The sequence below is a fragment of the Hyperolius riggenbachi genome, chromosome 2 (genome assembly GCF_040937935.1).
Source record: "Hyperolius riggenbachi isolate aHypRig1 chromosome 2, aHypRig1.pri, whole genome shotgun sequence".
NCBI classification, from domain to species: domain Eukaryota; kingdom Metazoa; phylum Chordata; class Amphibia; order Anura; family Hyperoliidae; genus Hyperolius; species Hyperolius riggenbachi.
In genome coordinates, this window is record NC_090647.1 from 41,254,186 (window position 1) to 41,268,569 (window position 14,384).

General features: G+C 46.0%; 1 protein-coding gene across 9 annotated transcripts in view; it reads left to right on the forward strand.

Moving 5' to 3' along the window:
• DLG2 (discs large MAGUK scaffold protein 2) overlaps positions 1 to 14,384 on the forward strand; it is a 1,711,631-nt gene that overhangs the window by 312,558 nt on the left and 1,384,689 nt on the right. For 2 of the 9 annotated variants that reach the window (XM_068266695.1, XM_068266697.1), the window contains exon 1: positions 5,296 to 5,654. The exons of 6 other annotated variants lie outside the window; for them this stretch is intronic. In XM_068266695.1, coding sequence (XP_068122796.1) covers positions 5,625 to 5,654 — 30 coding nt within the window. In that variant the 5' untranslated portion in view covers positions 5,296 to 5,624. Of the gene's footprint in view, positions 1 to 5,294; positions 5,655 to 14,384 lie in introns of those variants that run through there. One more of the 9 variants, XM_068266693.1, reaches the window with a different exon arrangement.

The window sequence follows — 14,384 nt, forward strand, 5'->3', positions numbered from 1 at the left end:
TGTAATATCGCTTGAGCTGTAGAGAAACATGGACATTACCTTGCTCATCAGTTGTCCTTTCAGTTATAACTGACAGCAACTGATATAGTGGAAAAGTGCTCTAAAGGTACTCATACATCTAGCGATTTTGGCAGTCGATCGACCAAGAGACGTACAGTATCTCTCTCTAATCGAATCTGATCAGAGAGATATCTTTAGGCTATCATAACCCGCAGGCTGGTTCTCAAACAATTTCAGCATGAAATCTGGCAGGAATCGGCCTTGTGAAGCTGACTCGGTGCCCTGGCCGCTGTCCTTCTAATGTTTTATGTCCCCCCGGTGCCTGTGCAGTTATACTTTACTGTCCACCGTCCTTGTACCTCCACGTCACTCGCACCCCATGTGCTACCGTGTTTTCCCTAAAGTAAGACATCCCCTGAGATTAAGCCCTAGCAGGAATTCCTAGCATGCTTGAAATATAAGACATCCCCCGAATGTAAGCCCTAGCAGCAGCCCACATGACACCAGCAAGTCACACTCAATACAAAGCCTGGATACAGGAGAGCAGCAGTATAATGTGAGTTCTACTGTCCTGTATATATATATATTTTTTTTTTTCCTGTCCTGTATATATGTCAGGCAATTTGTGTTTTTGTTGGAGCCTGCCGGGGGCAGTTGGCGATAGTGGGCCTTGGGCTGTAAAAAGTACAAATCCGGCCCTGGGCGCAGAACTACTGCATCTGCGCAGTACAGTCTGGATGACGTTGCGCGGCTCAGAGATCCACTTGCACAGGCGCAGTGGACATCTTGCGCCGGAGGGGACCCCGGGCCACTGGCGGTGAGCGGAGCTGCGGCGAGGGCACAGAATGGCTGGCAGGGGCTGGAAGAAGCCCCAGTGAAGTGGATTTTTTATTTTAGTGTTCTGGGATGTGTCCTTTAATGGCTGGCTGCAGAGCCAAGCAACCAAGCACACACATGAATCCCCCCCTTTTCTGACCACCAACAGAGATTTCTGTTGGTGGGCTCTGATCGCTGCTGCAATGTTTATTTTTATTTATTTTTTTAATTTCCCTATTTTTACATTTATGTTTAGTACTCCCCTCGCCAGCCAATCACAGCGATCAGCCCTCGTAGGCATCAGTCTATGGGAGCCGATCGCTCTCTGAGCCTCTCCAGGGGACACCCGAGTGACACCGCTGTCCCTAGTACAGCGCTACTGTAGATCGCAGCGCTGTACAATGTAAATAGCCGTCTAACAGTCTGCTAACGGCGATCGCCGCTGGGATACTACTGACAGAGCGGAGCTCCGTCATTCAAGCGGGTATGCGCGCGCATCGGCACATGCGAATGCGATCCCCCCAGGACTTGATGCCTATCGGCGTTAGGACGTCCTGGGGCTGCCACCTTCCCGACGCCTATCGGTAGGGTTATAAAATTGTGTAGGTTAATGTTAGACTTTGTCTAACCAAAGATATCATCATGTCATGATGTCATCTCTCTCCCCCTTTTGTGTCTTGGAAATCATTATACATTTTATTCATCATGTTACTTTTATCACTGTCATTATCACTTCTGTATTTTGTATTCTGTATTGTTTTTGTATTTTGTCACTAATTATGTATCTTGTATATTGGTGAACACCATTTTCTGTATGTACCCCATGTTTGTTTTTCACTTTGTACAGCGCCACGGAATATGTTGGCGCTTTATAAATCAATAATAATAATGTTAAAGGAACACTACAGCAAAAAAAGTAGGCAGTTAAAATCTGACAGAACCGACAGGTTTTGGACTAGTCCATCTCTTTGTTACCGTAGTAGCAGGTGTGCTACGGTTGTACCGCGGGTCAGACTACAGTAATGGTAGTGCGCATGCATGGTAATATTACCGCGGTTTAATGCATCAACTCCCTGGAGCCAACCCGCAGCAGGAGGCTTAACTCACCCTTGCGCCACCTCTGTGAGCTGCTCTCCATGGTGTGTTCCATCTCTCCAGCTACTTCCTCTTCCTGATTGTGAAGGAGGAAGTATTGAGAGCCGAAACGTAATGGAGGGCGGCTCACGGAGGTGGCGTCAAGGGTGAGTTAACCCTTTAACCCGTTCTTGAAATTCAAGTTCTGGTGCGATTCATTTGGAACTGCATTCTGCTACAGAACGCTCATCCCTAATTGATAAGGGGTGTCCAGTCGATGCAATTCAGGTGACGAACCTCAGGAACCAGGAGAGGAAAAAGGAAACAGGAAACACCAGGAGTGCCAGATAGTGCAGTATTTCCAGGCAATGCAATAATGTGGGAAACAAACACTACTTACACACCTGGGTTGCTGTCAGCAGTGGCGTAGCTAAGGTGCTGTGGGCCCCGGTGCAAGTTTGACAATGGGGCTCCCCCAAGCACTCTATACATAACAATTGATACGGCGCACCAAAACCTGCCAATGGCAACTACAGTGTCAGAGGTGCAAGAAAAGCATGGGAAACAGTTTCTTAAGGATTACCAGTATTCAAAGTATCTATAGAAGTCATTATTATGGGCACAGGACCAATAGAGAGCTAATACTGTAGTTGGGGGAGGGCCCTTCGGGGCCCCTCTTGCAGTCGCTACCTCTGCAACCCCTATTGCTACGCCCCTGGCTTTCAGGCAATCACTGTATCAGGCCTCTTGCACACTACATTCGTTCTCGATTCCGATTTACAATTTTGACGCAATTTTACATGCACTTCCGATGTGAGATTTTCAATCGGTACTGCATGCTGCATTTTTTCAGCGTTTTTCTTCTTATTTTGATAGCATCCAGGAAAAATTGGAATCGCAAATTGGATACGCAAATCAGAATCGCAAATCAGATTTGCAGTGTGCAGGGGGCCTAAGGCAGGTGGAGAATCCTGTCTTCATGCGGATTGGGTATCCTCTTCAGGATAGGTTGGGTCTCACTCTTGAAAAAGGACCACTGGATAATTATCACAGGGGACACCCCTGGGGGGAGAGGGAAAACTGTACACAAAATGGGAGGTTTAAGCAGAATAATTGTATTGGACACAGGAAAGGACAACATGTTTCGTGGGACCTTCCCGCTTCCTCAGGTCTACAGTACAGAGTCTTATGTACCTGCAGGCACGGACTGGGAGCGCCTGTTACCCACGTTTACCCAGTGCATACTACATTGGGGCGTCTCTTCCCATTTTGTGTTCACCCCTAATTACAAACTTCATTTCAACATGAAAAAAAAATTCAGCATATAGACATTTGTTTCAAGGATAACCTGAGTCATGATGAAAGTGTACACAACAATACCACTTTGGCTATTGCCAGGCCTGAGCACTTGGCTCGACCTTTTCGTGAACTATGTTCACTTCTTCAGGAGGACTTGATTTATAAAGTGCCAACATAATCCGTGGCGCTGTACAAAGTAAAAAACAGACACGGGGTACAAAACAATACAGACAAGGGTGTGAACCAATATACGAAATACAGCGTTGGTACACAATACAGAAACGGTATAAAATACCAAAAATTGGTAATTACAGTGACAGAATTAATATGGATAAATAAATAACAAATTCTAAGACCCAAAAGGGTGAGCGAGCTCAGAGATTACAAAGGGGAACAAGAGGTGGGGTAGTATACAATATTCATACCTAGAGGCAGTGTGCTTTGGGATATCCAGTAGGAAGTACAACTTGGCCTACAGATGTCAAAAGATGAACTGGCCTAATGTAGAGTGTATGCTTTACAGAAAAAGTGAATTTTGAGGGCATGTTTAAAGGGGTTCTGTGGGGGGGGGGTGAAAATAACAAAAGACACTTACCTGGTGCTTCTGTTGGCCAGCCCCCTGCAGCTGTAATGTCCCACGCCGTCCTCCAACGGTGCGCCGTTCCACGCCGCCAGTCCCGGTCTGAGATTCCTCTAAGAAGACATATAGTGCTTGCCAGTGGCGTAGCAATAGGGGGTGCAGAGGTAACGACCGCATCGGGGCCCTTGGGCTTGAGGGGCCCCGAGGAGCTCTCCCTCAAATGCAGAATTAGCTCTTTATTGGTTCTGTGGTGTAATAATCACTTCTTATTGATGCTTTAAATGTTAGTAGTCATTAACAAACTGTTCCCCATCCCCTTTCTGCAACTCTGACACTGTTGTTGTCCATGGCATGTTTTGGTTCACCGTGTCAATTGTTATATATAGAGTGCTTGGGGGGCCCAATATCAAATTTTCACCGGGGCCCATAGCTCCTTAGCTACGCCACTGGTGCTCGCTCCTGCACGCGTCATCGGGAGCTAACTGCGCAGGCGCAATACGAAGTTTTCTTGTACTGCGCCTGCGCAGTAAGCTCTTGATGTGGCAGCGGATTCCAGAGAAGATGTGAAGCTGGTTCTACACTAAGCGCCCTATCGAATGAGATCCTATCGATCGATTTGATATAAGACGTGAGAGGGATATGGAGGCTGCCATATTCAGGTGTCAGTACAGTACATCAGGCAGCACATCGTTCCCCCTTGTCGCCTTAGGCCGCGGCCTCTTTGCCTTTTCACAAATAACTCTGTGCTTCCTCTCTCTCTCCCACTGACATGAAAATTTCTGCTCCTGACAATCTATCATTTGCCAGGCGGCTTGTCAAGCACCCTCTCGAAAACCTTGAAATGCTTTTACCGCCGTACGAAAAAAATAAATAAAAAACAAAAAAACACTCCCTGGATTCTAAAAATACCTCTCATTACGATCAAAAGAATCACCCACAGATTTCGTGGAGAAATTCTTCCACGTAGGGAGAACATGCGTCTTATTTTCAGCCCTTTTGCATCATCGCCCTCGCCGCGTCGTCGCTCAAGCTAAGATTACCCCTGCCTTTGATATCTCTCTCTCTCTCTTCCTGTTTCCAGAAAGCAGTTTAGAAAAATGCCATTCAAGCAGATGGCATGTGTACTTAACAGAAGCTGTCTTTAAACAAGACATGTTCTGAGGTTTTATAAAAAAAAAAAGGAAAAAAAATAGATCATTTTTTTTTTTTTAAAAGCAGTTCTTTAGCCCAGAGAGCATCTCACAAGAAGCAGGGGGCATAGATGCCTCTTTGAAGACACGTGCCCTATAATGGTACAAGAGAAGTTTGGAGACAGGAAGGCACAGGGAGGAAAAAAAAAATATTGGCACAGCTGATGGATTGAGCATGATGAGGCAGTTTAGGCTTCTCGCTGCTATTTAAAAGTCTCATTCTGCTCGACTTGTTCCCTCGCCCTCTCGTTCCGTTCCAGCTAACAGGGGGGAAAAAAAGAGGAGAAAAAAGAAAAAGGATATTTTGATCAGGGATGTAACATTGATTGATGACATAATTTCGCTTGCAACTTCGGATCCTCGTCGTCTTTTTCCGGATGCCCAGACACCTGTGCTACTAAAGAGGAGACGTTAGTACCGTTGAAACGGAAGACTCGCTTGCTGGATCGAAGAGAGGCCCCGTTAGGAAAAACACACACACACCACACACACCACACACACACTCATACATACACACGCACGCACTGAACACACACAGCCATACACCACCATCTCCTCCGCTCCGTGATTCCTTCCTGTATTGTTCTGTTTTTTTTATCTTACGAGAGAGAGAATTTGCTTCCGCTGGCATATGAATTGCGTTCCGTCCAGTCGACCGTCAGGATATGGATTGCCTCTGTATCGTTACCACCAAGGTAGGATTGGGTAGATTCTTCTTCCTGTGTTTCCATTCTATCAGCAGCAGCAGCAGAGCTGTGTGTGATGTGTGATGTGAGAGAGGCTGTGATTAATATTATAAGCACTGTGGCTGTGCTGTGTGTTCAGAAGCCTGTGCGTTTCTTGCTCCAGGCGGTTTAGCTAAATGGTGGGGAAAACTGCCCTTTTTTTTCCCTTGTAAGTGCTTTTGGGCTAATGTACACAGAGCTGTTAAGTGGAAGGCATGTTCTGATGTCACCCTGAGCTCGGCTTGTGAACTAATGAAAAATCCGGAGCAAGGAACTGGGGTTTAACCTGCCGCTGACCTGCATTGAAAGTAGTGTCAAAATAACAGGTGAACTTTTGAGGCAAAGGTCCTGGTTACGTTAGCCCTAAGATGTAAAAAAAAAAAATCTGGCACGTGTTTGTGGCTGGCACAGGAAATTTCATCACAGGATGTTTGTTTTGGAGAGTCAGTCCTGATGGGAGAGGACTATGGAGGCCACCAATGTTGGCATCTTTTTAAAGGGGCAATGTACAGAGACCTTTTGATTTCAGTTCAGCTGTTATTTTGGTTATTTTACCATGGTTTTCAGTGCCGATAGGCTGCAGTTTGATGTCAGTTGCTCAGTTTTCCCAGGTGTCCACGGATCTTTTTCTCCAGTTTGATCTGAAGTTGTCAGAAACAGATCGATACTCAAAGTTCCATGTGCACTAGTCCCAAAAAAGCTACTTGTTTGTTTGTTGTGCTGATCTTTTGCATGACGTACTGCTGAGTCACTGACTGAGAGGAGGGATGCAGATGATAAGTTTTGGTCTTGTTACTAATGTGTGACTCAGAGAAACTTTGTAGGTCAAAAGGAGAGTGTGCAGGTCAGGCAACTTCTTCTTTATCTCATTAAACAAAAAATGCCGCTCACCGATCAGTTCAAGTTTACGTGTACCTGTTCTTAAAGAGCGCCTGTAACAACTTATATCAGAAGAAAAAATATTCAGAATACCCCGCCCCCTGTGGCTACTCCCAAGGGCCCGGAGGCCAATTTGCCAAAGGTTATGTAACAATTGTAGCCACCATGATCTCCCACCTATAAGCAGTGGCGTATCTAGAGAGGTGGAGGCATGGATCATGCCATAGGCGCTACAGTGCCATGGGCACCATGCCTGCTCCTCCTCCCTCGTGATGCACCGTAATACTGGGGGACATCTCTTACTACCTATACTGAGGGGACACCTCCCACTTCCTGTACTGGGTGGGCTACTTATACTGAGGGACACCTCATTACCTATACTGGTGGGGTACTTATACAGTGGGAAGGGCCACCTTTCACTCCCTATGCTAAAGGAGGCTATTTATACTGGGGAGACACCTCTAACTACCTGTACTGAGAGGGAAACAAAAACTGTGGGGCTACTGATACCAGGTGGACTGCCTCCGGCTACCTATACTAGGGTACTACCTCTGGGTATTTATACCTAGAGGCTAACTCTAGCGACTTTTGCTGGGGTGGGGCAATTTCAGTGTTTGTTATAGTGGCTATATTACCCCGATACGCCCTTGCCTATAAGAGTGAGGCTACTGTTCTCTGGACACAAGCCGCAGGCCCACATATGAATACAGTGGCTGCTACTCTGAGTCATTTTGCCCCCACTTCCTGCAACTAGTTTACTATCAGTATAAACACAGCTTATACTGTACAAACCGGGTGTTGTTTCTTCGGTGACTGGCCCAGACAGAGTACAAAATCCAGCAGGTATTCTGGCTCAGTTCACTGCATGCATTTTGCAGTTGCAAAACTCAAGATACCAATAAAGCCAAAAGGCCAGCAAGTGAGCGGAACTAAAGGTGCCCATATATCTAGAGATGACTAATAGACAGATATATATAATATTTTACCTGTCCGTCGCCCGTGCTGTGTCCACACTCGTCTTTTGGATTCACACCCCATGTGGTTGCCAGCACAATGCACGCTGGACACATGTGTGACACACACCTCTCATGCAATGCGCCAGAAACCACATGGGGCGCAAACCCGGTGAGGAGTGTGGACACAAAGCTGGCGGCGGACAGTTAAAGTATTAGTGCACAGGCATCGGGGGGAGGGGTGGGTCTTGGGGGAGGCTGGGGGGATTGATAAAACATTTGGGGGAGGGGGCAAGGGCCCGGGGGTTTCCATCACGTTCGTCATTTGCTATTTCCGCCACGCAACCAATTGAGGATGTTGGCCTGAGATTTTCCAGTATGTTTAGACCAAGATTGGTCGCATCGGCGATCGGACGTGCTTTTGGCAGCACAGGTTCGATAATCATTGATTCAGATGGTCAGTCATCCGCCAAATATAGAGATGTGTGGTCATATCATTAGAATTGAAAAAAGGAAAATAAAGATGGCGACCCCCTTGTTGTTCTCAAGTCAATCCTGTTAAAAGGGCCAGTCGCCTTACTGTCATGCTAACATTATGATGCCAGTAAGCAGTCCCACACCTGGGGACTCACTACACTTTATCTGCATACTCATTCTGAGTCAGTGATTCACAAAGTATAGGAAGCAGAGGATCAGCACAAGAGTAAGACAAGTAGTACATTTAAACGGAAGCCAGCAATGACCTTCATACTCATCCCACAGTTTCTTTTTAACCTCCCTAGCGTTCCGGACGAGCTGTGCTTGTCCAGAGACACTAGAGGGCCCCGCTCAGGCCCCGCTGGGCCGATTTTGATAATTTTTTTTTTCAAACACGCAGCTAGCACTTTGCTAGCTGCGTGTTTGCCCCGATCGCCGCCGCTTGCCGCCGATCCGACGCGAAAGAGGGCCCCCCTTCCCCGCAGACCCCGTGCATAACCTGGCCAATCGCCGCCAGTCTGCACTTTGGGGTGGATCGGGAGTCCCAGTTTGACGTCGATGACGTCACTCCGGTCGTCGCCATGGCGACGGGGGAAGTCCTAAAGGAAATCCCGTTCAGAACGGCGATCAGAAGGGTGGGAGGGAGAGAGGAGGAAGGGGAGAATCATGTAACTAGCGCTAGGCTAGCTACATGATGGGGAAAAAAATCGGGCGAAAAAAACCCTCCCGCGGGAATTGAAACGCCCAGCAGGTTAAGGAACAAACAGATGGTGATTCTAATAGCTGTTTGGTTGAATTGCAGGTTTTTATGATTTTTTTTTAATTTGTATCCTGGTTATATATTTAAATCAAAACTTTAGGAAAGTTATTTGAAAACTTCTATTGCTGACTTGTTCTAAAAAGTGCAAGCTCCAAAATTCCTCTTCCTCCAATCATCATACAGTGAAACATTCTAGATTCAGAAGTATTAAGAAAATGTATACCAGAAAATGTTCCGAAAATTGACCTGTATACTTGTTTGTGTCGTGATCAGTTGTTAACTATGTAGGGAAGCATTGATAAGTATGAAAGCCACAGAGAGCTTGTCCCTTTAGATTCAAGTTGCCCAAACTTTGCCCTGTTGCAATTTACTTTCTTGATAATTAAGACTGTTAATAGTTGCCATGAACTTGTGAGTTGTTACTTTGATTCCTTACACAATTTCCCCCAAGAAATAAGTCAGTAGACCATAAACCTACAAACAGGTTTATGGTCTACTGACTTATTTCTTTGGGGAAATTGTGTAAGGAAGAGTACTAAACTACTATACTATTGTACAGACAGCAGTTATGGATTTGCAGAATGTTTTAGATACAGTTGAGTCCCGGTTATCTGCAACTTAACCAACCGTCTCACTTAACTGGCACAAATCCTCGGCTGGATTCACATCCTTCTGGGGTGACATGTGCAGCAATTTCTGATCTCCAAGGCTGAGTTTCAAGTCACTCCAGGGTTCTGCCATCTCACCACTGGGTAAGAAAGTCTCCATGGAGGTTTTTTTTTCAAATTTGGTGCCATTTGGGCCATTTGCTGCCCTCAACTACTTTAGGCCCCAGCTTTTGAAGCGTGGCTAGGCCACAACTTGCAAAAAAAGTCAGTTGGTCACAGAGTACTCCACAGTGCCTTAGGTCCTCCTGGCGTTCTTTAAAGCAAACCTGTACTGAGTAAAATTATTTAAAATAAACACATGAGGTGACTTCAAATGAACATTACATAGTTACCTTGCCATCAGTTCCTCTCAGAAGCTCACCATTTTCTTCTTACAGTGATTCCTTCCAGTTCTGACAACATTTTGTCAGAACTGAAATATATCAGTTGCTGTCAGTTATATATCAGTTGCTGTCAGTTACAACTGAGAGGAGAACTGATGTGTCTATGTTTCCCTATGGCTCAAGTCGGCGATGTTACAATTTAACAGTGTGCTGACCAGGAAGCTGTTATGGGGTAATGGCCATTTTCAAAATGGAGGATGGAGAATTCCATTGATCACAGTGGACAAACGGGACACAGGAGAGGAGAAAGAGATTGAGGAGTAGGCTACACGGGAGGTAAGTATGACTTGTGTATGGTTATTTTGACTTTAAATTTTCAGTACAGGTTTTCTTTAAGCGGTGCTCCCTCTCTTCTGGGGTCCTCTAAGTGCTCTCCATACTGTTCCCACTCCTTTGGGGTTCTGATAAGGGGGCTGAACAGTTATAGTACAGTATACTGCTCTACAGTACAGGACAGAGGGCATCAGTCTCTGTTGTGCCACTCCCCACTGCTCCTGCTCGTTTTCTGGGTAATAATGGCAGGCCTGGATGTACCTCACAGGAGCCTATAGGTACAGATTTCCTGGCACCTTAGACCTCACCCTCCATGAACCTACAAACCCCCACCAAACCGCACCACAAGTGTGCCGGCTGTCCCAGCTGTCACTACTCCCTTATTTCTGTTGCCCTTCATAGGAAGCTACAGGTGCCCCTTAGTATTTGGTAGCTAGAGGTGCCCACAAGTATTTGGTAGCTAGAGGAACCTCAGTATCAAGTAGCTGGAGGTGCCCCTGACTGAAGGGAGATCTCATCAGTGGAATGCCGAGAGCTTGGTGAGTAACCTCCATTAGTGCCAGAGAACCGAGACTCTACTGTATTTTGGAATGTATTTTTGCTGATGATGATGTTATGATGATATTAGGTGATGTTATGCAGAAACGTAGGCATGAATTATCCAGTTGTCTGACTGGATGATTATGATCACATGTCCCACCTTCCTGAATAGGCTAAACAGAAAGCAGGAGTAACGTGATCACGTGACTGAGACCGGACAATCAAAGACGTACGCAATCATGTGGTCAAATCAATCACATGCTTCTCTGTAAGCTCTCCTGTGGAGGAATTCAGAGTAGAGAAATTGGTCATTCCTCTCTTGCTGAGAAGTGCGATTAGTCATTCCAGGTATTCCTGAGTCAGCTTGTGCTGCCGCGTCATGAGATTACTAGACAGGAAGTAAACTGCCTGTGAGAAAATGTTTTCATAGCACATTTCATTAAATAACTCCATACGTAAAACAAGCAGCAATGTGAGTCTGTCAGTCCTTCTGATGTTATTTATTTTGGTTATATCCAGGTAGTATTCTGTCTTGCATTGTAACGTGTTTACCGTATTTATTCGTTTTGGTTATTGCTGTCTGTCTTCCAGAAATGTCACGTGGTCTTCTTGTTTCTTAATAAATAGAATTTACACCTTTCATGTAAACAAAGTTGATATGTGGCAGGTGTTTTGATACAGTGACCAGATTTTTGTAGGCTCAACCTGGGACGGGTGGGGGGGTGGATTTTGCGCGCCGCGCCGATGAATAGGGGGTGCGGCGAAAAATTTGATGTCTGCAGCGTGCGCGGAAAAATGGGTGTGGTCATGACATTCTATGGGCGGGGCTAACGTAATGATGCAACAGCGAGGCATAAGAAAGCAGTGTTTACGCCGTGATGTGGTCAAACGTGGATTCGCATCATGGGTGTGCAGAAACTGTGTGATGCTAATAGTATGCCATAACCCCAAAGCAGCAAACACAGCCAACTATGACCATTAAATAATAAATGCAGCAACAGAGACCCCAGACACCACAAAATAAACGCAATGGGCAACATGTCAGCACAAAATAAAGGCATTGCGGCCAACTTTTCAGCACAAAATAAACGCATTGCGGGAAACATGTCAGCATAAAATAAACGCAATGGGGGCAAACATGTCAGTACAAAATAAACGCAATGGGGGCAAACATGTCAGTACAAAATAACTGCAATGGGGACAAACATGTCAGCACAAAATAAACACAATGGGGGCAACATTTCAGCACAAAGTAAACGCAATGGGGGCAACATTTCAGCACAAAGTAAACGCAATGGGGGCAAACATGTCAGTACAAAATAAACGCAATGGGGCAAACATGTCAGCTCAAAATAAACGCATTGCGGGCAAACATGTCAGTACAAAATAAACGCACTGCGGGCAAACATGTCAGCACAAAATGAACGCACTTCGGGGCAAACATGTCAGTACAAAATAGACGCATTGCGGGCAAACATGTCAGCACAAAATAAACGCACTGTGGGAAAACATGTCAGCACAAAATAAACGCACTGCGGGCAAACATGTCAGCACAAAATTAACGCACTGCGGGCAAACATGTCAGTACAAAATAAACGCACTGCGGGCAAACATGTTAGTACAAAATAAACGCACTGCGGGCAAACATGTCAGTACAAAATAAAACGCACTGCGGGCAAACATGTCAGTACAAAAAAAACGCACTGCGGGCAAACATGTCAGTACACTTCACCTGCAAGAAAAAGCGGGGCTGCGGGGAATGAACTAGTACAGTGTCTATGAGACGCTGCAGCTAGTTCATTTGTACGGTGGCCAGAGTCCCGAGGCCGGGACGTCCCGCTGCTAAAAGCGGGACGTTTCCCGGGACCTCATTCCCCAAAAAGGATTTAAACAATGATGCTGGCCAGCTTTCCTGCTCGCTACACAGTCTTTTGGCAGTTGGACAGAGCAACTGCCATTCACTAAGTGCTTTTGAAAATAAATAAATCCCAGAGGGTTCCCCCATGAAAAGCGCTGGCTCCCCGTTAGCAGTATTTGACCAATTTGGTAAAATACTGCTCTAATCCCCCACTGCGGGGACTTTGGAAGTCTTCAGGAGCACAAGTGCTCCCGAAGATGGGCTGCTCCATACTACGAACGTGCGAGCACCCTTTCTCGTGCACACGGCAGTATGGAACCACCTGTCATCTGGGGCACTCGGGCTCCTAAAGGCTTCCGAAGTCTTCTGTGGTGGGGGATTCAAACACGGAATACATCTATGGCCTGCTTAGCATGCAAAAGTAGGACAACGAGGAAGGCGGTAAGTATGACAGCAGGACTTTAATCCAAGTGGAAAACCGTTGTACTGCTACACTTTCGCTACACAGTCCCATGCAGACTATGCTTTTACCTCTCAAAACATTATTTTTATAACTGAAAGCATTGAGTACCTCCCTAGAGTTGACAGGGAGCACAATCTTCTAGTTGAACTGTCAACATCTTTCATGGTGTGGAGGTTCACACTACTTCTGTAGCTCAAAATGACACAGAAGAAATGGGTGGGGCAATAAAGTGAGAGAAATAGCTGCTTGTTAAGGGAACCAGAGATGAACGTTATACACACAAAATGTATATACATCAATAGATTTTCATGAGGAAATTATTTTACCACTATTTTCGCCGCTCTGATGTGCCTTAGTATATTTATTTTTACATTTTTCCCCCGGGATAAATCAAAGATGGCCACCGGCTGATACCCTTCTTCTTCCGGGTCATGAGCAGCTCTAAATGTTCATCTCTAGGCTTGCTGCGCTTCTGTGCTGCTCAGCGCACAAGCCTAGTGTGGAGGACGCAGGCGCAGTGTTGGGAGACCTAATGCGCATGTGCGGCCACGCTGAGGAGCGCCAGTGACGTCATCCTCCCACTGCGGACGAGCCCGACCTGGGCTGGAAGGAGCGTCAGCAGACCCAGCAGCGGCGGCAGCACGGAGGAATCAGCAGGCATTCCTAGGCAGCAGCAACCACTCCCTTCTCATCACAGCCCTCCGTGATGCTGTGTATACAAAGCAGGAAGGCAGAGCCAGGAGGGGGAGGGCTTGAAATGACTTCACAGCAGACGGACTCAGCTAATCTGATTCCAGGTCAAACTTAGACTGAAGGCTCAGTCGGGATTCTTATCACAGCTGATAACAGACTAATTGGACAGAGAGGAATAAAATTAAAAGCAGGGTAGGTGTTTACTGTCATGTTCCCACTGATATTTAGGATAAAATACATGAGGGTGCTTCGTCTCTGGTTCTCTTTAGTCCAAACTGGAACACATTTATGGTCTTCTGTCCAAGGGATCCTTATTGGCATTGTGTGAAAGGCAAAGAAAAAGGCCTTTTCTCCTGTAGGAACCAAAGTGCATAAGCTTGTCTCAGATAAGTACATAGTGGTGCGTACTAGGGAAAAAGTTATGTGATCATAAATACCAGTTTTGATTGAAATGCCTCCAGGGTTGGAGTTGTCTTGACTGGGCATGGCAATTTCAAGGGGTAGGGACAGCATGAAAGAAGACACTAGCTGGCAAATTTTCAGTTCGACTCGGTGGGTGGTTAAGTTATTTGATTCTTTTGATCTGAGGTTGTAGGAGATGTGACGCAGTTGCAACAAATCATTCAGGTATCTGGGGCCTAGGTCATGTAGGGATTTGAATGTTCGCATGCCAGTTTTGAACAGGATTCTCCATTTTATGGGTTGCCAGTGGAGTGATCGAGAGATCAGTGTTATGTGGCAATGGTGGGGTTG